Source organism: Falco cherrug, chromosome 7, assembly GCF_023634085.1.
Source record: "Falco cherrug isolate bFalChe1 chromosome 7, bFalChe1.pri, whole genome shotgun sequence".
Lineage (NCBI taxonomy): Eukaryota > Metazoa > Chordata > Aves > Falconiformes > Falconidae > Falco > Falco cherrug.
In genome coordinates this window covers 25,558,069-25,585,627 of record NC_073703.1, presented here as the reverse complement: position 1 = coordinate 25,585,627, position 27,559 = coordinate 25,558,069, and the positions used below count along the sequence as shown (strand labels likewise).

Below are 27,559 nucleotides of genomic sequence, written 5' to 3'. Positions count from 1 at the left end.
GCACCAGAAGACCGCGCTGCCAACTCCCTATAAATGTCCTTCCGCAGCTCACGGCGGGCGCCATTAACACCCCCCCACACCCCCCGCCGGTTCCTGCTGCCCGCCCAGGCAGGCAGTGATGGACAGGCCAATCAGGGCGCAGCGGATGCGTTCAAATTCTCTAACAGCTAAGGCGGGTTGCGCTGCGGCCCGGCCGTACCTATGGTAGTGCAGCCGCGCACGTATGGTAGTGCGGCCCACTGAGGGGAGCGGAGCGGGCTGCCGGGTAGGGCTCCCAACGGGACTCCGCGACGAGATGATCGTAACAGCTTCCCGAAGTCCCCCGAGAACCCCTGCCCGTCCCTGGAGAAAGCCGCCGTTCCGGTCGGTGCCCTTCGACAGTATCCCCGTGGGTACGCTGACCCCCCTGAAGGACCTGCTGCAGGTCACGAAGAAGAGCAGCGCTGGAGGGCCGGCGCCCAGCGGCGAGGAGGTGCCGGATTACGGGACCGACCCCGGCTCTGACCTGGAGCGGCAGCTGAAGCGACGGGCGTACGAGTCTCCTGCCTGCGAGTCCCCGGCCAAAATCTTCCAGCGGATGAAGGCCCAGGCGCTGTGGAGGAGGCAGGGCCCGGCGAGCGGCGGCAGCTCTGACGTGATCGTGACTCCCACCCCGCGCCCCGCCAGGCCGAGGCCAGGGCGTGGGGCGCCTGTGCCGGCAGCCCCGCAGGGGTCCGCCGAGGTGCCCTGTGGGCGTGCGCGGCCAGAAACTGGTGAGTTTGGTTGTTTCTCTGAGACACCTGCCTCATATTTAACCTTTGGCTCGGTATGACTTCTGCATTTCGCTCGTGACTCTTCCAGGGTCTAGAAAAAACAACCAATGTGTGTTTGTAGGTGTAAAAAAACATTGGTACCAGGACGGGTTTTCCCCTAGGTGACTGAGATTTTTTTTAAAAAAAAAAAAAATTGGATGGTGTGGGTTTTTTATTTTGTTTTTTTTTTTTTTTTTTTTTATGCAAAAACGTCTGTAGCGTATTTGATTTCCCCTTTCTTTACCTTAGAATTCCTTCCGTGGTATTTTCTCTCTCTCTTCTACTCAGTCTGACTTGTAACTTCTCCCTCTGTTGTGTTTGTGGATAGGATTGATCCATTACAACATCTTGAAAACCAGAGAATTAAACTTAATAAGTAAAAAAAAAAAAAAATCAAAACAATTACTTTAACTACTCTTTACAGTCAATACACAAAGGGGAAAGGTTCATGGAAGAATTGTTTGCATTTTGAAATCGTTCTGGGGCATTTCACTGGGTACTCTGGTGACTTTTCCAGTGCATCTTCTGAGTAGTTGGCCTAATACGAGTTTGCAAGCGCCGTGCCCCCTACTGTAAAGGTACTGTAGCCGCTACAGTTGAGTATGAATGGGCTTCCTCCTGGTTCATGTGTATCTGTAAAGGTAACAAAAATTTTTAAAGAGGAAGGTGTCCTGCAGTGGTGCCCTGTTATTCTCATGCTATGATCGCCTGCAGCAGGAGACCCACTGAAATATTGGTTTGTTTATCAGAAGGGTCATGCTTCACCGCTACACGTATTCTTCTTCCAAGTACAGTACTTAAGAATCTCCTGTACTAAACTTAAACAGTTTTGGGTGGGGGTTAAGAACTACTTGGTTTGTCTGTGTTCATTTTAACACATAATTGCAGAAAGCTAGGATAACTGCTCAGCCTGTCTTATCTGGCCAGTACCATGGGTAGTATGCTGTTTTCACTGGGGTGAAAAGTTACTGAGTTGTTCTCAGAACTTGCTGTTATGAGGGAGGCATGCCCTCAATCTTATGGTTAAATATGAAAAAAGTCTTCCTAAATCATCATGCTGCAACATAAAACCACTTGTTATTTCTGTTGGATAGAATAAAAGTAAGGTTAAACCATTATTGTAGTGGCTGGGGAAAGCAAAACATGTTACCCCTTTTTGAAAAGGGTAGAGAGGAGCACCCTGGGAACTACCAACCTGCCAGCCTCACCTCTGTGCCTGGGAAGACCAAGGAACAGATCCTCCTAGAAGCTATGTTGAGGCACATGGAGGATGGGGGTTGCTTTCAGCCACACAGCATGACTTCACCAAGGGCAAGTCCTGCCTGACCAATCTAGTGGCCTGTGATGGAGTGGCTACAACAGTGGACAAGGGAAGAGCTATGGGTGTCATCTATCTGGACTTCTGTAAGGCCTTTGATACAGTCCCCCACAAGATCCTTCTCTAAATTGGAGAAATATGGATTTGATGGGTGGACTGCTTGGTAGATATAGAATTGGCTGGATGGTCGCATCCAGAGGGTAGTGGTTGACAACGTAATGTCACTGATCTCCATCCAGACAAGCAGTATCCATCAGGGGTCCATACTGGGACAAGTACTGTATAATATCCTTATCAGGGACAGACAGTGCACCCTCAGCAGTTTTACATACAACACCAAGCTAAGTGGTGCAGTTGACACACCTGAGGGACAGGATGTCGTCCAGAGAGACCTGGACAAGCTTGAAAAGTGGGCCTGGGTGAATGTCATGAGGTTTAACAAGGCCAAGAGCAAGGTCCTGTATGTGAGTCAGTATCAATACAGGCTGGGGGATGAAGGGGTTGAGCAGCCCTGCTGAGAAGGACTTGGTGGGTGGAAAGCTGGATGTGAGCCAGCAGTGTGTACTCACTGCCCAGAAGGCCAACCATATCCTGGGCCGTGAAGTTCTTAAAAAAAGTGTGACCAGAAGGTCGAGAGAGGTGGGTGATTCTTCCTCCTCTAGTGACACCCTGCCTGCAGTACTGTGTCCAGCTCTGGGGTCCTCAGCACAGGAAAGACAGGGACCTCTTGGAGCAGGTCCAGAGGAGACCATGAAAATTATCAGATAGAACACCTCTCTGGTGAAGACAGGCAGAGAGAGTTGGGGTGGTTTGTCCTGGAGGAGAAGGCTCTGGGGAGACCTGACAGCACCTGCCAGTACCTAAAGGAGGTTTGTAAGGAAGATGGGGAGGGACGTTTTAGCAGGGATTGTAGCAATAGGCAAGGGGTAATGGTGTTAAACTAAAAGAGGGTAGATATAGACTAGATATAAGGAAGAAATTTTTCACAAGGGTGGTGAAAATGTTCAAGGTCAGGTTGGATGGGGCTCTGTGCAACCTGGTCTAGTTGAAGATGTTCCTGCTTACGGCAGGGGTGTTGGACTAGATGGCTTTTAAAGGTCCCTTCTGATCCAAACCATCCTATGATTCTCTGAAGTTTTCTTTCTTTTTAACAGGTTCCCAAAAGGTATATTTTTGCTCTTGCATCATCACATCACAAACTGATAAATGGCTTTTGATTGACTATCAAAAGGGGATAGTATTGTTAGACCTTACTATTATGAAACGCACCCAATTTGTAGGCACCTCCAAACTCCTGTTGATCCCTGGGGGTTGGGTTACATCCAGATGTGTATATGCACACCTGCGAGTGTTTCTCACGTGCAGCTGAGCCAACAGAACAGCTGTCTGATGAAAAGGGAAAGGTCATATTGCCCATCTATCTTGGGGAAAGAAAAGAAAACATATTGTTGTATAGTGCAGTTTAGTATCTTATGAAGTATTACCTTCTTTCCACTGCCCCCCACATGAAAACGCTTTTCCTCCCCAAATTCAAACATTTCTTTCTATTATTATTATCCAGAATTACTTTGCACTCAGAATCCTGAGAACCAAACTGTGAAAGCACTACCCTCGGACCCTCTTGTAATGGAAACCCCTCAGAATTTCTTCCTGCGTATGAAATACAAATTGCAGCAGCAGCGAAAAGGTACTTGGTATAGCTCTTTAAAAGCTTCCTTGGCTTCAGGGTTTCAGTTCTTGCTTACAGTCTCTTGTGTGCTTTGGCAGAGTATCATTCTTTCTTTAAAGACTGCATACTGTGGAAAATGGAGGAAGAAACCTGCAAATCTATCTTTTCAAACCTGGAGATGGCATTAGACTTGGTTTAACTGTGGCTTAGGTTTTAGGGCTATAGACTTTTGACCGTGAAACTTGACATTATTAGTCTGTTTGAGTGCACTATCTCCTCTGACGACAAAAGCCATCTACCTTCATGTTCCTGATGTGGTTAAGAGTTCTTTAGAGGCTAAGTGTAACACTTTGCCATTTGAATGTGAAACTTGGTGGAAAAATCCTAAACCTCTTACTTGCTGCCTCTTCCTTCCACCCACCCCCAGCTTTTAGTACATAAAGAGAAAACGTTTGGTTCTGTGAGGAATTCTCATGTATTTGATTGTGGTGGGGTTTTTTTTTCCATATTGTTACTTAATAGCAAACCTTGCATCATTGCATCACAAACTGAGAAATGGCTTTTGATTGACTACCAGAAGGGGATAGTATTGTTAGACCATGCTACTACGAAATGCACCCCATCTGTAGGCACCTCCAAACTCCTATTTGGTATATGCTTTTGTCCTGTAACTGAGTTTTGAAAATGCAGAGGAAGAAAGTGATGCACGTCAAAGTCTTAGTAGTGTTCAACTTCAAAACTGAACTTAATTTATCTGAAAACTCAAACCCAGATGCTTGTAGCTCCCAGCATAGCAGCAGCACAGCTGCAAGTCCAGATCTTGAAGTCTGGGAAGGTGGAAATAGTTGACATTTTGGGTTTTATGAAAACAGGGGTTTTTTTGCTCTAAGAGGATTAATTAAAGAAAAGACAGGAAGAATGGTAAAGATATACTATTAATATATATGCTATGTGTTAGTTTGGTTTTGGGGGAAAGTGGTGTATTGATAAATGTTTAACCGCAGAGGTATTGGTCTGGTGGTGAGGAAAAGGTAGTCTGAACAAATTGAGTGGCTTGCTGTTAATGTTGACAATTTAAATAGGCAGTTTAACTTTCACAGTTGTTTAGTGCTTAATTGATACAACCTCCTTGTATTAAAAATGGAGCTAGCTTGATGAATGTATTTTTTGGTTAGTTCTCAAATATCACTGATTTGTTTGTTATTCTTTTTATCTTTTTAATGGGCAGATCCAATACCTTCCAACGCAGTCAAGCAGAACATTCCTCCTTCCACAACTATGGAAGAGCCTTTAGTAAAATCTGCTTGTGCTGAGCAGCTCAGGAATGATCCTACAAGTAATGTGGCCACTGATGAGGATGATCGGGATAGTTTCCTTGTGGAATTAATGGATGCTGATGAAGAGAGATCTCAAAATACAGTGACTAGTTCTGTATGTTTATACTCCGCCCCTTTTAAAAATGGGTATGAGGTAGGAAAAAAGCACAGAAGTGGAGAAGCAAACCATACTGAACTCCATCAAGCCATAAGAGAGCTGCAGCCAAGTAATAAGCAAGGTGCTGCTGAAGTAGGAAAGATGCTGGAGACTAATTCTCAAAAGCTCTCACAGTGCTTAGGTAATATGAACTCTCCTCTCAAAGTCCACATTCCAAGGAAGCAAAAGCTGAAAGAAGTCTGTGAAGCCTCTTTGGATGAACCTCATACAAATCAAGTTCCTTGCAAAGCAGACAAAGAGGTGAGAGAACTTATATTTTAGGGCAGTTGGTATATTCCTGTGGGTTGCCTGTAGCTCATAGTTGTGATTTTACTTTTTCCTTGTCAAAGTAATGCACACTCAGAAGACAATAAAGTTATGATTTTGGTAGATCTTACTAGTAACGCTTTCCCATTAAAAGAACTTCGTTCTTCCCATACTCCAAGGTAACCATGTTCAGGTGGGGGTTTTTACTGTTTATTGGCATAAAAGATGGCCTTTTGGTTTAGTCTTCACAAGCTGCAGTATGGGCTGAAAGAGTTTTCTAGCTGAAGGAGCCTCCTAATCATCTTTTTGATATGTTAATTGCCCTGTGTTGGTATGATGGACATGAAACAAATCACTGGCCAGTCAGCTCTTGGCTGTCTGCACCAAGCCAAGCAGGAGAGATCCTTCCTAGCTGTAGGCTAGAGGTGGTTCTGAAGTTAACTGAATCTGCACAGTTGATGGTGAGGTGGAAGTCTTGGCTTTCCTACAGAGTTATCTAAGCTGAGTTACATGGGACAGGAATCTGTTCCTACGAGACTAGTCTGCAGACCTTATTTTCAGTTAAATACATGCTTGGAAGTAATTACAACCTTCTGAATATTTCTCAAGGAAATCAGTGTATTTTGAAGTGTGCTGCATGCCTCAGTGATTACCCTAGGAAACGGATGGAAGCATACCTTCCCAAGGTCTGATTTTCCTTTGTTCCCTGGAGAAATCTGTGAGATTGCAGTCCTCTGCAAGTTAATTGTTTTGTTCTCCTTCATTGTTGTCAAGTGTGTTTGTGTTTTCCTGTATTAAAAAGTCACCTTTATGATGAGCTTTGGTTTGGATAAGGAACAGATATCCATTAATACTGAAGGTTTGTAGCAGAGTGAAAGACGCTGAATGAGATGTTGTTACTGGACACTACAGATCTGAGCGTTGGCTATGTGCTGGCTGCCCATGTCAAAGTTAAATCATTGGTAAGATCTTCAGCAAAGTAAAGGCTGATGGTCAGAAGGCTAACATCACTGAAGAAAAGATCTGGAGTTTATTAGCTGAAGTTATGAGGAGAAATGGTGGTAGCTTCAGATGTTAAAAAAAATTGCTTTCTGAGAACCTGTTTTTAAAGCTAAAAAGCATGTTTCTCACACAGTTTTCCAAACTGCAACTCCAGTGCAACTGACTTACTGGCTGTTTAATGCAAAATGAAGGTACTGCAGCTTTCTGTGTGTGTGTGTCAGTAGTCTGACAAGCCATTTATAGACATTTTAATACTGTCTAAATTTTAGCAATAATGTAGCTAATAAATACAACTATTTTTTCATTTTATTTATAAATTCATCAAAAATTATATTTTTATGTCTTCTCAACAGTAATGGATGACAGATGACTAAGTGTAAGAGGTGTGGCATAGTGTTGGTATTTCTTGCGAGGAATTTTTTGGGTTTGCTAGAGATCTCTGCCAATGACTGTCTTCTGAAAGTCAACATTAAATTACTCAAAGTTTCTGTAATTTAAATTCCTGTCTTCACTTGTGTGTTTGACTTCATCTTGATTATGCTTCAACTTTTATCTGTACAATAGTTGTTTTCAGTTTTTGTGGACTGGAGGATGGTGCCTAAATACCTTCTCAGGTTATACAGGAGTTAATTTCTATTTTGCTAATGCTTTAGTTGTGTAGCTTAGCCTAATTTAAAAATGATGTTTTGGTTGGTTGTTTTTGTGGTGTTTTTGTTACAGAAAAACATCTCCCTGACCTGTTGGAGAATTGAAGTGATGGATGGTAACACCGCAATATATGTTAAAGGAAGACGGAAGTAAGACGAAGTTTTCTCATCTAAATGCAGTATAAAATGTGGTGGGCTTTCAGCATCTGAGCTAGAAAGGCTATACCATCGTTGCCAGGCTGAATAGCTGTGGTTTTGAGACTTGTATTCTTGGAATATCTTGGTTGGGAGCAGTTCTGTACACTTCTACTGCTTTACGCCCCAGCCACAGGGAATCTGGCCACTTGCTTGCATCCAAACCCTTGTGACAGTGCTGACAGCTCTTACTGTTTTCTATAAACAGTTACCCATCTCCTGACTAAGCGTGCTGAATCCATTTGCTTCAGAGCCTGCAAAATGGCTCTGCTGGTGCACAAGTGGGTCAGGGACTGCATGGCTGGAGGCTGAGGAATGGTGGGGGAGAAGGAACTGTGGTTGTCCTGGCTTAGGTGACCATAGGAGCTGCACCTTTGTGGAACTTATTTTTAGCCTTTGGTAGGTACAAAGTGATGTTGTAGTTTAAACTTCTTTATCAATGAAGAGATTAATTCACTCCTGTGTGCAAGAGGTAAAGTGCCTACATACAGGAAACTATTTGTTAAAAAATTATTTCAAAGTCCAGTCCTGAGTCAATCAAACTGTTTAAGAGGAATAAAGATAAATGTGTTTATCCAATAGATCCCTCCAACTGGTGCTGAGTAGAGGTCTTACAAATTTCTACTTCACAAAAACTATTTTGTGGCTGCTTTAAGTCAAAATTGGTGTGGACTGCCATCAGCTGTATGTACCTGCCATATAATTTGTGATGGCTCTGTTCCTACAGCTATACAGTGAACCATGGCAGCAGCTGATATACCTAAAAACTGACTGTGGGTTTGTTGGTTGCTTTTGGTCAGATCCTATTCAAATAGCTCTAAAATCAGGAAAATAAGTGTCCAAATAAAGGAGAGATTTGCCTTGCCGTAAAGTTGTGTGAAGACATTGTGAAAATATACCTCTGCAAAATCATTCTGCTCTTTCTGTAGTTACTAACTACCTAACACAGTTACTTACTTACTGAGAGCTCAGAACCTCACTCAACAGCTGTAGCCCTGTGAAAGGAAGTAATTCAGTATGCTTACTGAGAGAGGTAGGGAGGCTAACTATCCGGTGGTAGGATTTGTAAGAGGAATTCTACATGTCTCACAGCTCTGAAAATGTCTGATTCTCTCACTTTGCACCCTTCACTACTAGCAACGCATTCTCTTTTCATATGCATTGGTGTGCATCTGATGCATGTTGCTTACGCAAGGTATATATTTCATCTGCTTTAAAGGCTCTCTGAGTTGACATCTGTTAATTTATTTTTTTTAAAAAGCTGTGTGTCTTCACTGTCTTGGGTTTCAGTCTTTAATATTGTTCTGCAGTTTGATCTATGGGTTACTGTTGTAAAAGTATAGTTAAAAAAAACCCAAACAACCCAAAAAATAACCAACCAAAAAGGTAGATTTTTCTACTTCAATGCTTGGGTCTCTTTTTTTATTTCTCATGGAGAAGCCTCTTAATAATTTCTTAAACTCTAATTTTTGCACATATTAGGCCTCCTTTTTCAGCTGTTCATGTCTTTAAATAGGAAGGCCAGAAGTAAATACAATAATCCTGGTGAAAATATACATTTGACCTGTATAATGGTAGCTTTGTAACTTGCATAATGGTATTGTGGCAGTAATGAGCTGGATGGAGTCCTTTAATCCATTTTGCTTCTGCAGCCTGATGTCAAGCTAATGTTCTGTGACTAACACTTGCAGTGGTTAACATGCTAACTTTGTTTCCTGTCCAAGTATTAGGCAAGGCCAGAAATGGTTCTCTTCCAAGCCAAGAAAAAAAACCCTAGTGCATCCTGCCAGTGTCTGTATCGCTCATGAAATATGTAACACTGCCAGTCTCATAGGGAATATTAATATCCTAGTTTTAATTTCCTTCTTTTATAGAAACAAGTTTTTTATTTCTGTTCTTAATGTTACCTGTCCTTTCTTAGAGGTATGAAAGATCTGTATTGGCATAGTAATGCAATTACAGAACGCATAGCAAGCAACCAAGTTAAAACATCATCTGGCCGTGTCTACTTACTAGAGGGAAATATAGATTCAACTTCAATGAAAAAAAAAGGTAAGATGATTCAATGTAACATTGCAAACGGAGGAGGGCTTTAGACTTATTTGCTTCAGCAGTAGGTTCAATCATGTTTTTGATTACTCTGCTAATTGGGCTTGGTGGGTATTCAGCACATGCTGGAAAATGACTCCAGCATCAGATTTCTAAATACTATCTTGTGCTAATTGTAGCTGGCATTTTTAGAGTGCTGCAGTTAGAGAGAGGGCTTTCAGAGCATGGAGTCAACTAATGGGTATATTCTTTTAAAGAAACTGATTTTTTTTCTAAGATTTGCTTTGTCATTTTGGTCGATGTTTTTGCATTTAAATAGGAATTGTTTATACACTATTGAAATTACTCTGGTGTTCACATTCTATCTGACTTGCTATTCAGTAATTAGTAACTAGTTTTGCAATGCTATGTGGAATTTCTGTTTAGAGACGGTTGAGTTATGGTATCAGTGCTTTAGAATTTAGTAAACTGATCCATCTTTAGGGTCTATGTGATACATTTTACCAAATCCAGCAAAACTTCCTGTTTCAGATTGTTTTGAAGCATGTGGAATTTTAAAGGAAATTTAATTTACACACAAAGTTAAAGTTAGGCTAGGCTTTATTCTATTTTTTTCTTGCTTCACCTGTGTCCTCTGTCATATTCACTAGTAAATGAGCTGCTGTGTTAGTGTTTGCAGACAGATCTAGGAGTGTAAAATTGTCTGTGGCATAGATGGAATAAATGCTTGCCTTAATACAGACATGCCTTGTGCACATGCTCATGCTTGTTTTCAAGGAGCATATATGCACTCTTTGCTTTTTCAGGCTTAGCACAAGGCATCCAAAGATGTGTCTGTGGCTTTCATTTTTTTCTTCTCGTTTACAGTACTGAGGTGCATTCTGATAAATGCCTGATTTGGCTGCTCTCTGACTTGAATTTTGTGGGTTTAGTTCCTTTGCTAAATACTTACTTCTATTTGTATTTTCATATTCTGAGAAGGAAGATTGACAACAGGAGACTTCTGAGCAGAGTGGCTCAAAAGTACTATGGAGGTTTCCTAAGAATTAATGGACTGTGCTAGGTCAGTTCCTCTGACCTTTGCACTTACAGCAAAAAGTCCTTCCTTCTCAGCTTCCCCCTCACCTCCTAGCATATCCCCTGGCACACAAAAAAAACCCTGTTGTAAGGTTGGTGTAGAAAATAGCTTGGAAATACCCTGAACAGATTCAATATTAATATATGAAACAAAAAGACAGGCTAATGTAGGTAGAGAGGAGAAGGAATGCCACATCTGAAGTCTGGCCTGAGTATTTACCTAAACCAGTGGTACTGGCAGCCAGGGACATCTGGGGCTGTCAGCAGTGGCATCATTGGTTTGTGAAGAAAGCTGCACCAGTAAAGAACTACTTGCCTGTGCAAAATATTTGACTGTGTACCATTACTCCAAGTGATTCTTCAAAGCACTGTAACTGTAGTAAGAGCACAGGCTGGACACTTCTGCCTCATTATCAAAAGTGGTTATTAGTGGTCCAGTACTCTGTGTGTGCTACCAAACCCATCCACTGGTCAGTGTTGATGAGACTGCAAAGGACAGTACAGGCTGTTTTAGCTGCAGGCTCTGTCCCTGGAAAGGGGTTTTCTGTGGCCGATGTCCTAGCAGCCCCCCAGCAGGAGTGCTGCAGCAATGTCTTGTGGTGCTCCCTCCATTCCAGCCCAGGGCAGTTGCTGGGCTTTGCCTAGAGCCTTTCCTGATGGTCATGAAATATTTTATCTGGTCCATGTAGAGAATGAACCTGTGTGCTGTAATGAAGTGCTACTCCTAAAGCACTTTAAAGGAGCTGAAGGATGAAATAACTAGCACGTGAGATCTCACAACAAACCTGTCTTGATGCCTGTGGCCTGAAAGATGGTTGATGAAAAGTGGTTTGAGTGCGGGGTTTTGGTGGTTTTTTGGTTTGGTTTGGTTTTTTTTTTTAATAAAGTTGTTTTCCTGAGTCCCTTGAAATTAACAAATGTGGTGTTTGCATTCATATGAGGTAAACTAATAGAAACTGTAATAACAAGTGGGATTGGTAGGTGTACAGATAGTAAGGTATGGGAGAAGGCATCTACAGTGCTGCTGTAGATGAAATGCCTTGCAATGGTGTAAGACTTTCTTGATGGGGCCTGTATACTTTGGGCTTTTAGAAAGACGAAGATTTGTAAGGACGCAAAGCAGCTATGCGACAAGGAGGAGAAGGTTCTGTGGGTTTACATAACAATAGAACACGAAAGGAATAAAAAGAATCCCATGCTGCTGTGGACTGTTGAGTGGATTCATAAGTTCGCAGAAAGGAACGTGAGCTGGGAAGCAGCAGCTGCAATCTGACGTTGCTAAGTTGCTCCAGATGGTAGGGGTGAGTGCTGGCCACAAAGCTTGTCATCAGAACTTCAGAATGGGTGTTGAAATGGTGACGTTCAGTCTTGATAAATGTAAAACGCCTGCAGTGGTAGGGGAAAGCGTATTGTTAAATATATCGCACAATGGTTTCATAGTTTGGTTTGGGAGGGACCTTTAAAGATCATCTAGTCCAACCCCCATATGATGGTATATGATGATCTATCATTGTAAGACCCTCAGTTCACTGTAAGAACTGAGGAACAAGGTTTGGGGGTTTTGATAGATGGTTCTGCTAAGAGCTTAATGCTCACTACCAGTTAAACAGCTTGGACGTTGAAAATGAATGGAGCAACAACAACAACAAAAGACTGCCATCAGCTGTAAAACCTGATACATAAACGTCTTGAACACTGAGTACAACTCCACATCTTTCCTTTCCCCTCCCTGCAGAAGCCCCAACAACTTGCTCTCAAAAAGAATACGCAACAAGTAGGAAATATGCGGAGCAGAATGATGTGTTTAAAGTTATGAAAAGGTTTTCACAGGGCAAAGGACAAGCTAAGCTAAGGCTTTTTGGCCTGCAAAACAGGAAACTGGCGAAGGTGGTGTTGGAGAGGTTAATGAAATAACAAAGGGAAGGGAGGTGGTAAATAAAGATTAGTTGTGTGCAGTCTATTGCAATTACAGAAGGAAATAAAAAAATCCTAGTAGAGGGGAAATAAAGTTTTTCATGCAGCATGCATCTCATTTGTGGAAATCCCTGCACAGGATCTTGTAGATGCTGAAGTTCTACACAAGTTCTGTTGGAAACTGAGCCATCTTCTGGAAGACCAATTCCTTTGGGGTTTTTTAATACATAGAAATCAGTCTTGAGTTCAGTTGCAGGTTGGGAGATTGCTTGGAGGGAATATTCCTGTATACTCACCTTGTTTCTATATTCTACTTTGGTCTCTGCTGTTAGTATCCTTTTCCTGGTTGGGACTAGATGGACCATTTGTTGTACACTAAATCAATGAAAGATTATTTTTTTTTCTTTCTCATTTCCCATTATCCTGCAGGAGCTCAGTTATTGGAACTCTGTTGGTGCAGGCTGGTATTAATGGCCTTTCAGCTCCCAAGATTAAGTTTGTGGATGTGATTATTATTTTTTTTTCTTTTGACTCATGTCCTTCTTAAAGGCTTTCCAGTAAAGATACTGGTTCCCAGATCTCAGATAATTTCAGATAAATAGCCTACTACTTAAGCTTGTTTTCTAATCACATTTTGTAGACCCCTTCTTTGGGTAGTTGTAGTAGTTCATGAGTAGTGATCTCATTATCAGAGACAATGCAGCTGGTATTTTACATGTGAGCAGGCAAGCAGTGGCTCGTGGTGTTGTGCTCCTGCACCTGCACAGCTTTCATCTTATCAAGATGGCTACGTGATAGTATCCATGAGTGTGTGTAGCCTTTTGCTCAGAAAGGCTGGAGCTCAAGTGATGCTTTTTTCCTTCTGTGTCGCAGCAAAGGATTACATTATACTTTTGCATCAATATTTGCTTTTAGGGTTGTTTTCCAGTTTCAGAGACAACACTAGAATAATTCTATTTTATCTGTATACCATGAAGAACTTTCCAGGTTGTAACATCATTGCTAGATACTTTGACCACATCTGATCCTGATGTTCTTTGTCTCATAAGCAGTCTGTATGCTCTTCATCAAACAGCTTATCAAAGCACAATAATGGTTTTTTTTCTAAGTGGAGTTCCTTTGATCTGGCAAGTCCTGAACAGCTTAGACCTAACCGGAGCCTGAAAACTTCAGGCTTTCTGAAGGATAGCTGGTACTCTGCAGAGACACCATGTGCCAGTCCAGCTAGATGAATTGGGAATCCTTGTCCTCCTATTCCGAGAAAGCCAGCATGCTGTTTCCAGATGACGCCTGTAATTAATGACCCCTTGGTTGACTTTTCTATGAAGTACACTGTTCTCTTAAACTGGGGAAACCTGTCTCTCTAGCATTTAAAGATGTTGCGAGCTTCTGAGGTACTTCCAAAACCATGATTGTACTGGATATTATTTCTATCCTTTTTTATTTACAAGTATTGCTCAGCTATTGTTAATGCTGCTTTTGTTTCAAACAGGATTTCCCTACCGTTTCATCAGAAGATTTACATACGGGTTTTCCAAAAACTGGAAGAAATATGTTGAAGAGTTTCTTGAGGAAAGAAGGTGGTAATTCCTTGGAGATTGTTTCGTTGCAGTGTTCTTTTAAGTATTTATTGAGGTTTTGCTTTTTAAGAATACTATACTAGAGGAGTATAGAAGACTGTAGATGTGTGCATGAAGACTGTTCCAGGCAAATACTGGTCACTGCTTTGGAGGGATATCCCTCTACCTCTTTTTACTATACTGGTTTGGTTTTGTTCCACCTATTTACGTAGCCTTAGAGCAAACAGAAGCCAAGGGCTTCACTGTTTTATTGGCTTGCTAAATAATTTAGTGTCTGTGTGAGTACAGCTGCCCTACGCAATTGGGCTTTTGCTGATATGAGAAGACTTCAAGTGTATGTAAGTTAATGTGTTGTTAAAGGACAAGTCTTTTAGATGTTTATTATTTCTTTTCTCAAACTCCATTAGGAAAGAAGGAAAACAAAATACTAGTAAGGATGAAAATGAAGAGAGTTACTCAGACGGGACTGATGTGTTGAAAAATGCAGAAGGCTCAGCAAGAGATGCAGAGAAACCTGAAACTGGAAAGACCACCTATGAAGTATTATCAAGGAATGATGAAAACACTGGTGAGCATTTAATAATACTTTTCTTTGGAAAAAAGTTAGGGTTTTTTTGATAGTTTTTGCTGGGGAAAACAGCTATGTAATATGTCTGGTTTGTATCTTGTAAATTAGGCTGTATGGAAGAGGTAACAAACTAGTTGGGTGAAGTTTTTTGTTTGTGTTCACTTAGACTGCAATGACCAAGATTGTTGACTTGTTTCTTTATTTCTGGTGTGCTGATGTACAAGAGCTACAGCAAATGCTTAGGGGCTGTTCTGAGGGTTAACCCTGGGAAAGAAGCAGGAGTCTATTTTATTCTGTAGAACCTGAAGGCAGTGACTCGTGAGCTGTTTATTCTGACATCAGATGACATAATTTTTTTTCCATCTGTCATTTTGCGTAACGTTTTCTCTTAGTCCTCCTGGGACACCTGTGGGATTTAGTACCTCTATCAAGGTTCCATCCTTGGGACTGTTGCCCTGCAATGCCCACCCCTTCTTTAGCTGGGTTAGTTCTAACTCGCGTCAAGTCCTTGAGTGGGTTTATTTTATGGCATCTTAATATTTTTGCTACAGTTGAGGCACAGAGTGATAACAATTGGGGATGGATGGTGCAAAAATTCATTCGATTGGCTTTGTTCCTAAAGGAAGTGGGGGTAAAGTCATAACCTGTCGGTCCTGGCTTTTCTTTGCCTTGTAATGCAATCCTAGCTTTATTACGGACCATAATAGCTTTTGGTTTTAACTTTGACTTATTTTTACTATCTTGTCCTAGGTTCCAATAGGGGCTTTGGCCAAACTTTAATATTTGTTAATACTGTAATCAGGTTTTCTTGCTAACAATCTAAAAGCTGTTTTATTGTTTTCCCTCATTATAGTTAAGGTTTGTTCTGTCTGACAACTTTTCTTTATCATGTTACTTCCCTATATGACTTCCACAGTATTTATAACATTCTAAACAAAGTAAAAATATAATTTCACAACAGTGAATTTTATAATTTGTAAAGATTATTACTTCAGTCATGCTAAGGTATGTTTATTTCTAACCTGAGCCTTTAAAAAGAACAATATGACATTGTAGCGAGTTTTATATTTTCCATGTAGTCGGTGCAAATGAGCTGGCTTGCTCTTATGCTTGTGAAGTCTACAAAACTGAATTTTCTGTACAGTATTTGGGACAAAGTTATATTTCTTGTGGTTTTTCTTGTAGATGCAACACCAAAGCACAGTTCTATATCGAATTACTCAAATGGACTTCACACTCGTAGTGGCCGCCTTATTAAACGACCATTTAGTTTCTGGTGTGGGCAACGTGCATTTGTTGATCGGAACCTAAATGTTACTATAGAAGAAGGTGGAACAGATTATTTGAGCATGGTAAGATCCCTTTGCATACTGTTACTTAAATGTGTTTTAAATTATAGCAAAGTTTGCTAGGTGTCTAATAGAAAGAGTCCACCTCTTCTAAGTACCCGAAGAGGCAGGAAATCTTGAAAACATCATAAAAACATGTTAAAACAGAACCAGCAGTCTTAATCTCTGTATTACTAGCTAGTTGATGCATGTAAAATGGGGATAATGGGGAATTACTTGTGGAAAAATAGGTGGTATTTTTAAAGATAAATATATCAAATGGGAAGGTGCACACAGGTACTGGTTTGGGTCACAGAGGTTCCCAGGTAAAACGTGCTGTAATACTGTAACGAAGTCCCTGCTGCAGGGCAGTCACACAAGGGATGTCAGCGCTGCAGGTAAGGTTTTCTGTTAATCTGTTCTGTTCTGGATTCTTTCCTTCCTGTGTAGGGTTTCCCATTCAGTAGGACCAGATACTTCCTCATTTATTGTGTCCTGATCTGTCAAGGTCACCCCAGTTTTGCTGTTCTTATTATGACACTTTAAGCAGCTCTGATAATATAATGGGCAAATTGAAGCAGCTTTCTCTGTGGTAGCTGTGAGCATTTATTTATTTATTTTTTAGTCTGTCCACAGTTAGTCAGCCTTATGGAATGGGGGGAGTACTAACACTAGTCACCATCTGCAGCAGTGAAGGTGTATGTCCAGTTTACCACCAACTCAAGCTGTTCTAGGTCTCAAGATTTTAATTTGCGTTTTACAACATCTAAATTTGAAGGGAGCCTAGTTAAGTTGCTTTGCTTGCATGCATTTGTATAAACACCTGTGTTTATCAAATAGTATTTAGTAGATACTGGTCAGCGTAGGTGATTTTTGTATCTACCAACCCTGTAAATATTTGGCTTTCAGAGCTGGCGTCAGTAGACTTGATATGTAATCTTCTGCTGATGTTTAGATTAAATTGTTTTATTTTGCAGGTGTTTGCTAATGGAAAATCCTCGGAAAAGTCCATTTCCTTCTCTAAAACAAATAAAAGGAAGGAAGTAATGAAGACAGCAGAAAAAACCGCAAAAAGCCAAAGTAAAGGTAAAAATAAATAAATTTATTTAAACCCGTGAAATTGAGTTGAGTGCTGGAGCAGCATGGTGATGTCCTGTTCATTCAAATAAGTTATTTAAATCTTAATGGTCAATTGCTGCTTCTATGAAGAATTATCAGAGTAGCATTAATGTCCAGTTTTACAGCTCCGAATATAAAACTGTGTTTGTAACTCACTTTTATGTACATAATAGGAACATGCAGAGTTCTTTCTGGAAACTGAAATGAAAGGATTATGATGTTGTTGTTGTTGTTGTTCCTGTTCCTGTACTTTGGATGTCTCAACATAGCTATTGCATGCGACTTGAGAGAGCCTGAAGAGAAGCAGAGTTCACCAGTGCAGTGAACTGTTGGTCTGGCTTTACTTTTTAAGCTGGATGAATTAAAATAAATGCCTATTTAGGAAAAAAAATATTAAGTGTTTTAAAACCTTTATTTTTAATAAAATTTGGGAAATAACAGAATGCTAAAAACCAATATAAAATAAAAGCAGAAGTTTCTCTTCTAAAGCGACCATAGTGTTTCCTGCAGAAAAGCTATTCACAGCACAAGTAAAGCTTTGGGGACATTGGTGTTTGCTCAGTTTCAGTCATAGCATTTTAGCAACATTTCCTGTTTACTATATTATTCTCTGCCTGCTTAATACTTTCACGTTCCCTACTGTAGCCTTGATAATTCTTTTGGTTGTCTGGAGGCAGTCTGCCATGCAAGTGAACTGGGCAGCAACAGGATGTCTCCCGTACACGAGGAGTCTGCCCCACTGCTGGCTGTGCTCCCTCCGAGCAGGTGGACTGTTGCTCAGAACGAATTCGATGCCTGTAACTGGTTTCATGCTGTGTTCTTTGTAAGAGTTGTGTGTAAATGGATTTCCTCTGCTTCTCTGCAGAGGAATGGCCTGCCTGCTGGGACACGTCTGCATCATGTAGCCTCTTGCTCCTGAAGAATTTAATTCCAAATACATAGGAGTGTGTGAAGGCAGAAGGCCTTGACTTAATCCTTCTGAGATGCATATATGGGAAAGGAGCTGTAGCAATCTCGGGAAGCTTCACTAGGTGCTGGTTTTACTCAGTCATGTTTGGTAAAGTTACGGGCATCCCTTAAAAGCAGAAGTTAGTTTATAGTATCAATCAGGTAGATCTTTTGAAATGGGTTGCAGATTACCTGTGCTACATGCCTCTTAAATGAGGAAGGGAGGGGCAGCACAGAGCTTGATGTAGTGTTTCCTAGGTTCACCAATATCGCTCCCAAGTGACGCTTTGCTGTGTTTTGGAGGGAAGCAGTGTTTTAATTTAATTTTATATTCCAACATGACCATTCAACAGAATATCTCCTTGTCCTGAAGAACTCTACTGTTCTGTTAATGTGGGGAGAGGCTTCTGCACAACATGGGGAGCTGAATGCTGGAGGTGCTGCTTGTCTCTTCCTACAGACTATAGAACAGATATAAGTTCACATATCTTAATGACAGTGGGCTGCATTGCATCCTGCAGCAGGCTAGTCTTTGCTTGTCTGAGAACACAGTAATTTACGTTACAATGTGCAATATTATAGTGACATCATGTCTTTCAGGGAAAAACAATGAAAAAGGAGTAAGTTCCAAAAGAGAAACCAGGTCCACTGGATGTAAGGAGGCCAGGAGGCACTTGTTTTCAGATGATGAAGAAAGTGATCATGCAGTCAGTAGTGCAGCATGTGAAGGAGAGCTTATTGTTAGGTTGACTCCCTTAAGCACCAAAGTACTAAAACCTAATTGTAAAAGCAGAAGCCCAGAAAGGACAAAGGAAAAGAGAGAAGCACAGTATGGAGAATTGACTGTGTGTCAGCAGGCTGAGAAGTACTCAGCCAAACAACTTCAAGATAGGCATTTAACAAAAGAATTGTCAATTAGAGATGATGAAGAGGAATGCAGTGAAGATATCCCACTGTCTATCAAAAGGAAAACTAAACCTCCTCTTAATAAAGAGACTCAAAATTCTAAATCTTCCTCTAACTGTGAAAGGTCACAGGATGATGCAAACAAGGTGTTGTGTGAACAAAGGACAGTAAGGCAAAGTACACCCCAATCCACTGGTGGTTCCGATTTCCTTGAACGAAAAACATCTTCTGGTGAGTCTGATGCTTCCCTCATGCCTAGTAAGGCAATGAGAACAAAAAGGAAAACCAACCCTCCAAAGTATTTCTCTGAATTTGAGCCCGAAAGCAGCAAGGAGGAATTTCACATAAAACAAAAGAATTCAAAAGTATCTGATAAAACCTCAAGATGTCAAGTTTCTAATACTGCCAAGACTTCAGCAGCAAAGTCAAGAAAATCCAAGAGGGAAGAGGTGCAGAAATCCCAAGAACTTTTTCCAAGGGCAACTGATGGTTGGTCTGAAAAGGAGTTACAGAAGCTGTACAGGCAAGTGGTTTCCCTCTCTTCATGGGGCAAAGTTTCCCTGGGACACTGGGAGGCATAATATGTGGAGGGTTCGAATGGTCTGGATTTGGATTTTTCAGATTCAATCTCTTTCACGTTATTTTAAATCTAGAACTTTACATTTTAATTCCCTCTTAAAAAAGAAATTTTCTTAACAAACTGGAAAACAGTGACATAAAGGAGACAACTGAGTATTTTCTAAAATAACTGCAGATGCATGAACCTATAGCAGCCTGTTATCAGTGTAAAATCAGAGGAACACAAATAGTAGGCAAAATTTTGCAGATCTACTCTTCTACCTGTTTTTCAAAAACACATATTTAATCTTGTTAAGTGATAAACATTCCCATTAGTAAAATTTAAAAAACAAGAGTAGGTATATAATAAAATAAAAGTATTCATATTTATGATTTAGACAGTAAGTCAGAGGAAGCATATTCTATCTCCTCATGGAATAAAATGGTAAATGTGACATGCTTATGTATTTAAGTTTTGTAAAGGGGAGATTATTAGTTAAACATTATTGCACTTAAATACGTCATCCAATTACTTAAATTACTGGGCAGTGTTTTATACATACATTAAGAAATAAAATGACCATGTTTGGAGAATTTTTTTCTTTCAGATTAGAAACCAGAAAAGGTGTGCGCTCGTGTCTCAGTGGGGTCTGCTGCAAATAAGAAAGAAATCTGTCTTGTAAAGTCTGGCTTAAACTGTTCAAATAGATTTGCACATCTTAATGAATCTGGAAAAGACACCAGAGACAAGTCTCTCTACATACGATGCACAGTGGCCTTTCGAGGAAGGGCAGTTGGTCTCTGGGTATTTTACTTGGCAGTGCTGCGTGGATTATTGTGAGTGGCGAAGGCTGTGACTTTGTTCCCCTTTGCAGGGCCGTCGCTTCATTTCCCAAGCACAAGAAGGGCTTCTGGGTGGACGTAGCCATGGCGGTGGGGTCTCGCTCTGCTGAAGAATGCCATCAAAAGTACATAGAAGAGCAACAGGAGAAAGTTTCCAAAAAGCATGCCAAGACCACCACCGCTTCAGGAAAATCAGAAGAGAAAGGTAGTGATATCTTGTTTCTGGGTATTTTGTTGTCTTTTAAATTTTAAATTCAGTCTGTTTTATATTGAGAGGTACAGACATAAACACATCAAGATCTGATAGTGAAGAACATCATCTTCTATAGTTAATGGTTTGTTGCAGACCTTGGAGGATGTCGCTAACAACTGAAGTAACAAGAAGCAAAATAGTATATTTAGTTTTCTAGTTTTTGGCATGATGGGAAGACTTAAACTGGCCTTGCCACCTAAGGGAAAATTGCTATTTATATCTTAAGAGACTCTTGGGGGGCCTAGTAGATAATCCAGAGCTGTCTATCCAAAAAGGATTTGGGGTACATAGATGCAGTAAAGGCAATGTAGAGTAAGAACAGCAGAGTTACGTTCTCTGGTGTCTGGCACTGACATGCCTGTTGCTGTTTTCTGTCCAGCTCTGAAGTCAGTAGTTCATGTGTGCAGAGAACAAATATGCTCTGAAGTAAAAAGTGCAAGATGCTCAGTCCAGTTACTTAACACAGAGAAAGTTACAATGGCTTAATAAGTGTTTAGGTAAGGAAAGCCATTTGATAGCAACTCCTGTAGCTGACAAAGAGATGCCGTCACAGAGCTGAGGACTTGTTAATGATGCCGTCATTGGAAGCTGAGGCTTTAAGTGTTACCCAGGTGATGTTTCTCAGTGGTTAAAGCTGTGCATCAGTCTCCATATACTGAAAGCATTAAAATGATTTTTTTCTGTCCAAATGAAATGACCCAGGTTACTCGGAGTTACTGGACTTCACACGGGAGTGCTTGGTTCCACTTCTGTAACCTCTGCAACAAAGACCAGACCAGATGATCTCAGTAGGCTTCCCTGCCCTTGGAGTTGGGGAAACTTATTTTGTGCAGACTTGAAAAAGCAGCAGACTGAGGGTTCAAGTGCAGGACAATGCACTTTCTTACTTGAATGTTTCTTTGAAATGAGTGTTGCAGTTACAGAATTTGTGTGAGAATCTACTGGGTGTTAGTTTTTTAATGAATCGAATGGGATAGGGGTGGTATTGTGTTCTCGAGCATTTTGGAGCATAGAGAGAAACAGTCTTATTTTGACTTCTGTTACGGCATCAAAATCCTGTGCACTCCTGTGGTTATGGAAGTTTTTTTCTAATGTTGCTGTTCATTTCTGCACTGCTGACTTCCTACAGAGAATTTTTCCTGTTTCACCGTGGTGTTTGACACTTTCAGACTGCAGCTTAGTAGAAGACGCAGTTGTTTTGTTTAGTGAGCATTTGTAAAGCGTCAGTCTGCCACAGTGGTTTTAAGGTTTTTTGCTCTGAGGAAAGCAATATCTGGGAGCTCTCGGAGTTACTTGGGCCTTTTGAATAGATCTAGAATAGTGGGTAGAATTAAATTAGATATTAGGAAGAAATTCCTGACTGAGGGCAGCGAGGCACTGGCCCAGGCTGCCCAGAGCAGCTGTGGGTGCCCCATCCCTGGCAGTGCTCAAGGCCAGGCTGGACGGGGCTGGGAGCAGCCTGGGCGGGGGGGAGGGTGGTGGTGGTGGTGTCCCATGGCAGGAGGGGGTGGGACTGGGTGGTCTTTAAGGTCTCTTTCCACCCAGACAGTTCTGTGATTCTATGAATTCTAACAAAATCTAAAATGACTGTAGCAAAGTGAAGGACTAAATGCAATCCTGCATAATACTAAGCAAGGATATTTCTTGGCAGTTAGGAGCTGTTCTTTGGCTTTCTCACAGAAAGTAAGTGCATCCTGTTAACAACGAATCTTAGCACAGAGACAAAAATACTTTATTCTTCTGAAAATCTGTAGATTGTAGATTAATTTTCTTCTTCACTTGACTGCCTGTGTAAGCAGTTATCTTAGTTTTTGTTTGAAGATGGGGATACTGGAAAGGTGTTCTCCTAAATTTGACCAGAAAGTAACTTGTAACGGAAAACAGAGGATAGGAATACATACGCCAGTGGATGTGACAATGTCTTTTCTTTCCTTCAAGTAGGTTTAATGGCTTGTTGTTTAGGTGCGGTAATTGGATGAAGGTTTGTAAGGAGACGACTGTATACGCTAAAGTCTCAGATGAGCATTCCATAAACCTCATGTCAAGAACGCTGGATTGGTCTCTGTGCAGCAGAGCCTTTGTCTGAGCACTTGATGCCTCTTGGCATGGGCGATAAATCTCAGTGTCTTTTGTCTCTGAAATGCAGGTGCATGGATAATTCTGTTAAAATTGTAATAAAATAGCTGATGTGTGACACTTGCAATGGCTACATAAGGTTGTAGAGTAAGGTTCCAATTAAGATGTAGTAGAGAAAACTTTATTTAAAGCATAAATTGTGTAAGAACTCAAAGGATCACAAAGCTATAAGATGTTTCCACAAAGGACAAACTGGACTCTCACTAGCTTTGGTTGTAGTTGGAGAATTTTAAAACCATGCTACATAACTTATGTCTTAGAACTATTAATATTGTGATTCATGTAGGTAAGAAAGAGCCGGTTATGATAACTGCCAAAGAGGGGACCTTTCGAAGAAAGCAGCAGATGCGAGATTTCCTGGACCGTTTGCCAAAGGACAACCATGATGATATTTTCACTGCGACACCCTTTCAGAACAGAAGAGTCAAGGTAAATCTGGGAAAACAGTGTGTGTATGTGTATGCTTCTCTGGTTGGTTTTTCCAAGGGTGTGTTACATGTTTGCTGGTTCAGTTCCACCAATAAAATCTTGTGGATTTGGGGGCAGAGGCTTATTTCCTTGATTTGTTGTTGCAATACTTGGAATGCCAGCAGTGAGAACGTGTGGAACATGACTTCTTCAGGCAAGCGTTGCTGCTAAATGGATGTGCAAAAGCAGTCTGTGGTAGGGGTGTGCTTTCTGTGAAGTTTGGATGCTGTGAAGCATTGGTTGTGCAGTGATGTCTGTCCTGGGGATGACCGTTGGATCCCCATGCCATGGAACCAGGTGCTTTCTGAGGTCGTGCTGATATTTGACAGGTTTTTCTTTCTTTCCTCTCACACATCTCACAGTTAAAACCACTTCTCTCGATGCTGTCTGTGGGTCGGTTTCTCTTTGGGAGTTCTCTTACCCTCTTGCCCTTGCCTGTTGTTTATGTACTCCCCCCATCTGCTGCCTATTCGGGTGGAAGAGCTGCCCCCTTTTCTTGGTCAGGCTTGTTTTCAGCAGCCAAATCGGGAGTGCCCTCCCGGCCTGCTCCACGTGCAGCCCCCAGAGACCCCCACACCCAGCAGGTGCAGCACCAGAGCTGGAGGGATTACCGTACCTGCAGCAAACCTCCGCTTCGCTGTGGCGAAGCGCAGTTATGCATTCCAGATGTTAGTTAACTCTGTTTTCATTTGTAAACAGAAAGCCACTCATTTGTCAAGAGAATGATTTTTTTAATTAGTCTTATTTTTTCCATTCTAGAGAATTTTTGAAGTATATTTCGTAATGCATCTTTTTCCTGTTACCTGACCAAGCTAGCTCTGCCTGTTAAAACTAGTGCCTCAGTTCCAGCGGGGACTCCCAACAGCACCTGCATGGCTTTTGACACGTGTTCTTCTGTGAGTTTTCTTTTTAGCAACAGTGCATTTCTTATTCTGGCACCATCCATAAGTAGAGTAAGGCCATTGCTTGTCGGAAAGCTGAAATTTAAGCAGTGTGAATTTCATTGCTTTCTATAAACTGCCATGTGCTGTGGAGAGAGCCCTGCGACTAGTGTAAGCGAATTGGCTATGGAGGAACAGATGCATCCATGTCCAAGACACTGTGTTTTTGCAGAGGGATTCTCCAGGACACTTCTTTTTTTGGTAGAATACAATTTCAGCCAGTGGTTCAAAAGGGTTCCATTTTTTTCTTTTTTTCTTTTTCTCTTTTTTTCTTCCCCCTCTTTTTTTTCCAAACTCATTTGGCCTAGTTTGTGTGGTACAAAAGAAACAAACCTCCTTCTGCAGTATATGGGGAGAGGTATACTGTGTACCTCCAGAGAGAAATTCTCTGTATTTAGGAGTCATGAGTGAGCTCCCCTTCCATGAACAAGCCCAGCCCCTCCTTGACCCCATGCAGACTCTTCCCATCTGCAATTTTTCGTGCTAAGTTCCAGAGCTGAATTGTTTGCTGTGTGAAGAAGCAATGATCTTTTATTTGTCCTCCTCTCCTCCTGGGGAGGAGACAGCAAACAACTGTCCTGGTCCCTGTTCACCCCTGATGCCAGTTATAGCTATCCTCTGCTTTTGATCATCTGTTGTGCTCCTCTTTGAATCCTTCCAGTTCTCCTCTCTCTTCAAACTGGAAGGACCAGAAGTTCACCAAGTAATCCTGAAATCCTCCTCCTGACTAGTAATGGTCAGCTTTGAGCTTTTAATTTTCATGAGAGGTTATTCTTTGACTGTGTAGTAGCAGCCAAAAAGGGCCAGCAAAATGCTGGGCATCAGCAGGAGGAGTATTAAGAGCAAGACTGAGGCATCATTTGGTTGCGATGTTGAGTCCTCGCATGCCTGAGTTCTGTGTATGGTGCACATGGCTGGTTTCTGCATCTCAAGAGGGACATAGTGGAGTCAAAAAAAGCAGCTGAAGTGAGCAAGGGGATGGAGCGACTGCCTGTTGAGGAGAGGCTAGAGAGTCTGAGACTCCTCTGGGGAAGAGGGACACAGTCAAGGCTCACAGAGCTATAAAGAGGCTGTGTCCTGTTGCTGCTCTGAGACAGATCCACAAGAAGCCTTTTCAGCAGACTTTTGTTAAGAAGGAGACAGGTCATTGACTGCTCTGATATGGCTTTGTAGTTGCCAATGTTCCAGGGAAGCCAAGATGATGATGATGACGATGATGATGATGATGACTTTGAGCTTACAGACAACCCGGTAACACCTTCCTCAGCTCTCTTACCTATGGTGAAAACCCCTCAGTGTGAGCATATCAGCCCTGGTATGCTGGCACCCATCAACAGGTACAAACTCTTACTGCTGTCCCTCTGCTAACCGTTTCCTTTCTCATTGTTGCCAAGATTGTGTTTTGTCTTCTGAGGAAGATCACTCTTGCAACTGGGACACCAGTTCACTTCTCGACCTAGAGCATGCGTAGTAAATCCTGCAGCCCTCGAGGGATTTGTGTAGTAAAAGCTCTTTCCTTGGACAGTGCGTGCTGTTTGAACAGCTCGGCTAACTGTGGGCGACAAAACCAATACCAATCGCATGTCCTTTTGCTCCCAGAGAAGGTAGCGACTTGGCTTCAGTAGAGGTTTCTCTGCTCGTTTTGAGTCTTAACCTGGTAATGCGATTGCTTCAGGCTTTACTGAAGCTGGAATCATCTTGAAACTTGCAGAGTAAGTGGTGTTTTATCTAACGGAGAAGAAATGAACTTCATCTGGGAAGATGATGAAGCTTTGTCTGATGCTTGCATTAAGAGTTCTAGCATGTGATCTGGTGTTGTACTCCCAAAGCTGCTGTTACATTTAATTGACCAAGAACTGTTTTTAACGGCTGTGCTAGTTTTCTTTCTGAATTAGAGCTGTATGTACAGTGCCTTCAACTGTATCCAGTGGGGTCTGTAGGCAGCATGCTGGTGACACTAACTTGCTTGATTACATCTGCAGGAAGGATTATGACAGGCACGTGTTCAGAATGCAGAAGAACACATGGGGCAGAAGAGGCACCTGGGACAAAATAAAGAAGTCATCGGTAATGCTGATTTCCTTTATACGTTGCCTAGTTACACCTTAATGACGCAAAGTTTTGCAAAGGAGCAGGGAGAAGAATCCCAGGATCACAGACTGGTGTGTATATTCAGGATGGAAAGCAGGAACACCACCCCCCCCACTTCCTCCCAGACTGCTGGGGTTTGTATCTACTTCTCTGGGAGAAAAGTTCTTTTTGTTAGAAAAGAGCAGTTATTGTCAGTATTAAGTATGTTGCTTTTTTTTCAGGATTTGTAACTGCTTTTGAATTCTGTGATATTTAGGTACATTGTTTCTGTTATATTCTTCTGTACAATGGGCAAGGAAACTAATTCTCACCTTGTATCAGTCCCTGAATTTATGCATTTATTTGTTTATTCAGTATCCTGGGTTTTGTAATTCTTCTGGCTTTTTCATGAAAAGCTGAGATCCCGGCAGCAGAAGAATGGCTGGTGCCTCTAGTTTAGTGAAAGCATTTGTGGTGGTTAAACAGTTTAAATTTTTAGTGAAAATGTAGCATAGCGATAGGGCAGCTTAATTTGGGTGCAGTACTGAGCCGGTGCCAGTCCCGCCTAGCTGTTTCAGCACCCTGGGCTGGTGCTGGGGCAGCTGTTGGAACGGAGCCTTTTTGTCCTTTCTCAGGCCAGGGGTGTGCTTGGCACACCGGCTTCACGCAGAACCAAGTTCAGTTTTGAGAAAGGTAAGTACTTCTTGTTTCTCCTCCTTCATTTCAGGCTCCTTCGCTTACTTTCCCATCCGTGCTGGCTTGTTGGGTGTCCCCACCCTGTGTGTTTAACAGCTTTTCTTCCATCCGTTTTCTCATAAGCATCTTTACTTGTTGGACTTGCTGTAACTGCTTTTCAAGCTTGGGCACACACACTAACAATCCTGTTTGTTTTTTTATTGCAGAAGCAAAAGAGACCTTGCTGGTAGGGAAGCTCTTTGAGGCTGAGGCAGCAGAGTCATCAGCTGAAAAAGAGGATGATTCCTATTTTTTTGTTCAATGAACTCTGTGGGTTTTATTAGTTCAACGCTTAATGTGCCTCTCAGGTGGAGCCAGAGGGGTCTGGCTGCCCTTCTGAGATGGTATTCCTATGAAAATATGTTTGGGAAAACTTAATGTGTGGTGGTTGTACTGATTTTAACACCATGCTCACCTTGCAGCTCCTTCAGCAGCGTGTGCCACTGTGTGTGTGTACACAATGGTGATTTCACGCTCAGGTGCCTCCTTTCTGCCCCCCCATTTCTCCTGGGGGAGTGAGAATTGTACCCAGGTACCTGTCGCGGGTGAGCAGTGGTTCATTTTAAGTTAAAACACCTTTTTGTACTATGGCTGTACAGCAGGTTTGTAATGGTTCAGTGTAATAATTTGGAATTGCTTTTTAGTTTACTGAGAGTTTGAATTTTTACATTTTCTTAATGTAATAAAAAGGCCTTGTCCTCTCA

At 41.7% G+C, this 27,559-nt stretch overlaps 1 protein-coding gene across 2 annotated transcripts; it reads left to right on the top strand.

The window, feature by feature from the left end:
- The first annotated feature begins 149 nt into the window (after positions 1 to 149).
- On the top strand, positions 150 to 27,559 carry MIS18BP1 (MIS18 binding protein 1). 2 transcript variants are annotated; one of them, XM_014282074.3, is made up of 16 exons: positions 150 to 752; positions 3,671 to 3,796; positions 5,007 to 5,512; positions 7,241 to 7,317; positions 9,284 to 9,414; positions 13,895 to 13,982; positions 14,390 to 14,550; positions 15,736 to 15,902; positions 16,856 to 16,964; positions 18,546 to 19,374; positions 20,285 to 20,457; positions 22,928 to 23,070; positions 25,224 to 25,387; positions 26,033 to 26,117; positions 26,756 to 26,813; positions 27,023 to 27,559. In XM_014282074.3, exons 1-16 carry the CDS (start codon positions 224 to 226, stop codon positions 27,118 to 27,120), a joined length of 3,444 nt encoding a protein of 1,147 aa, XP_014137549.3. In that variant the 5' UTR covers positions 150 to 223; the 3' UTR covers positions 27,121 to 27,559. The 2 variants fall into 2 exon arrangements, with proteins under 2 accessions (XP_014137549.3, XP_055571135.1); XM_055715160.1 differs by having other exon boundaries at positions 26,756 to 27,559.

Bases quoted from the DNA above. Each gene is read 5' to 3' on its own strand.
- MIS18BP1 (XM_055715160.1), top strand. From the start codon at position 224: ATGGTAGTGCGGCCCACTGAGGGGAGCGGAGCGGGCTGCCGGGTAGGG. The intron at 753-3,670 runs GTGAGTTTGGTT...ATTATTATCCAG, and splicing joins GCGTGCGCGGCCAGAAACTG to AATTACTTTGCACTCAGAAT. The intron at 14,551-15,735 runs GTGAGCATTTAA...TTTTTCTTGTAG, and splicing joins AAGGAATGATGAAAACACTG to ATGCAACACCAAAGCACAGT.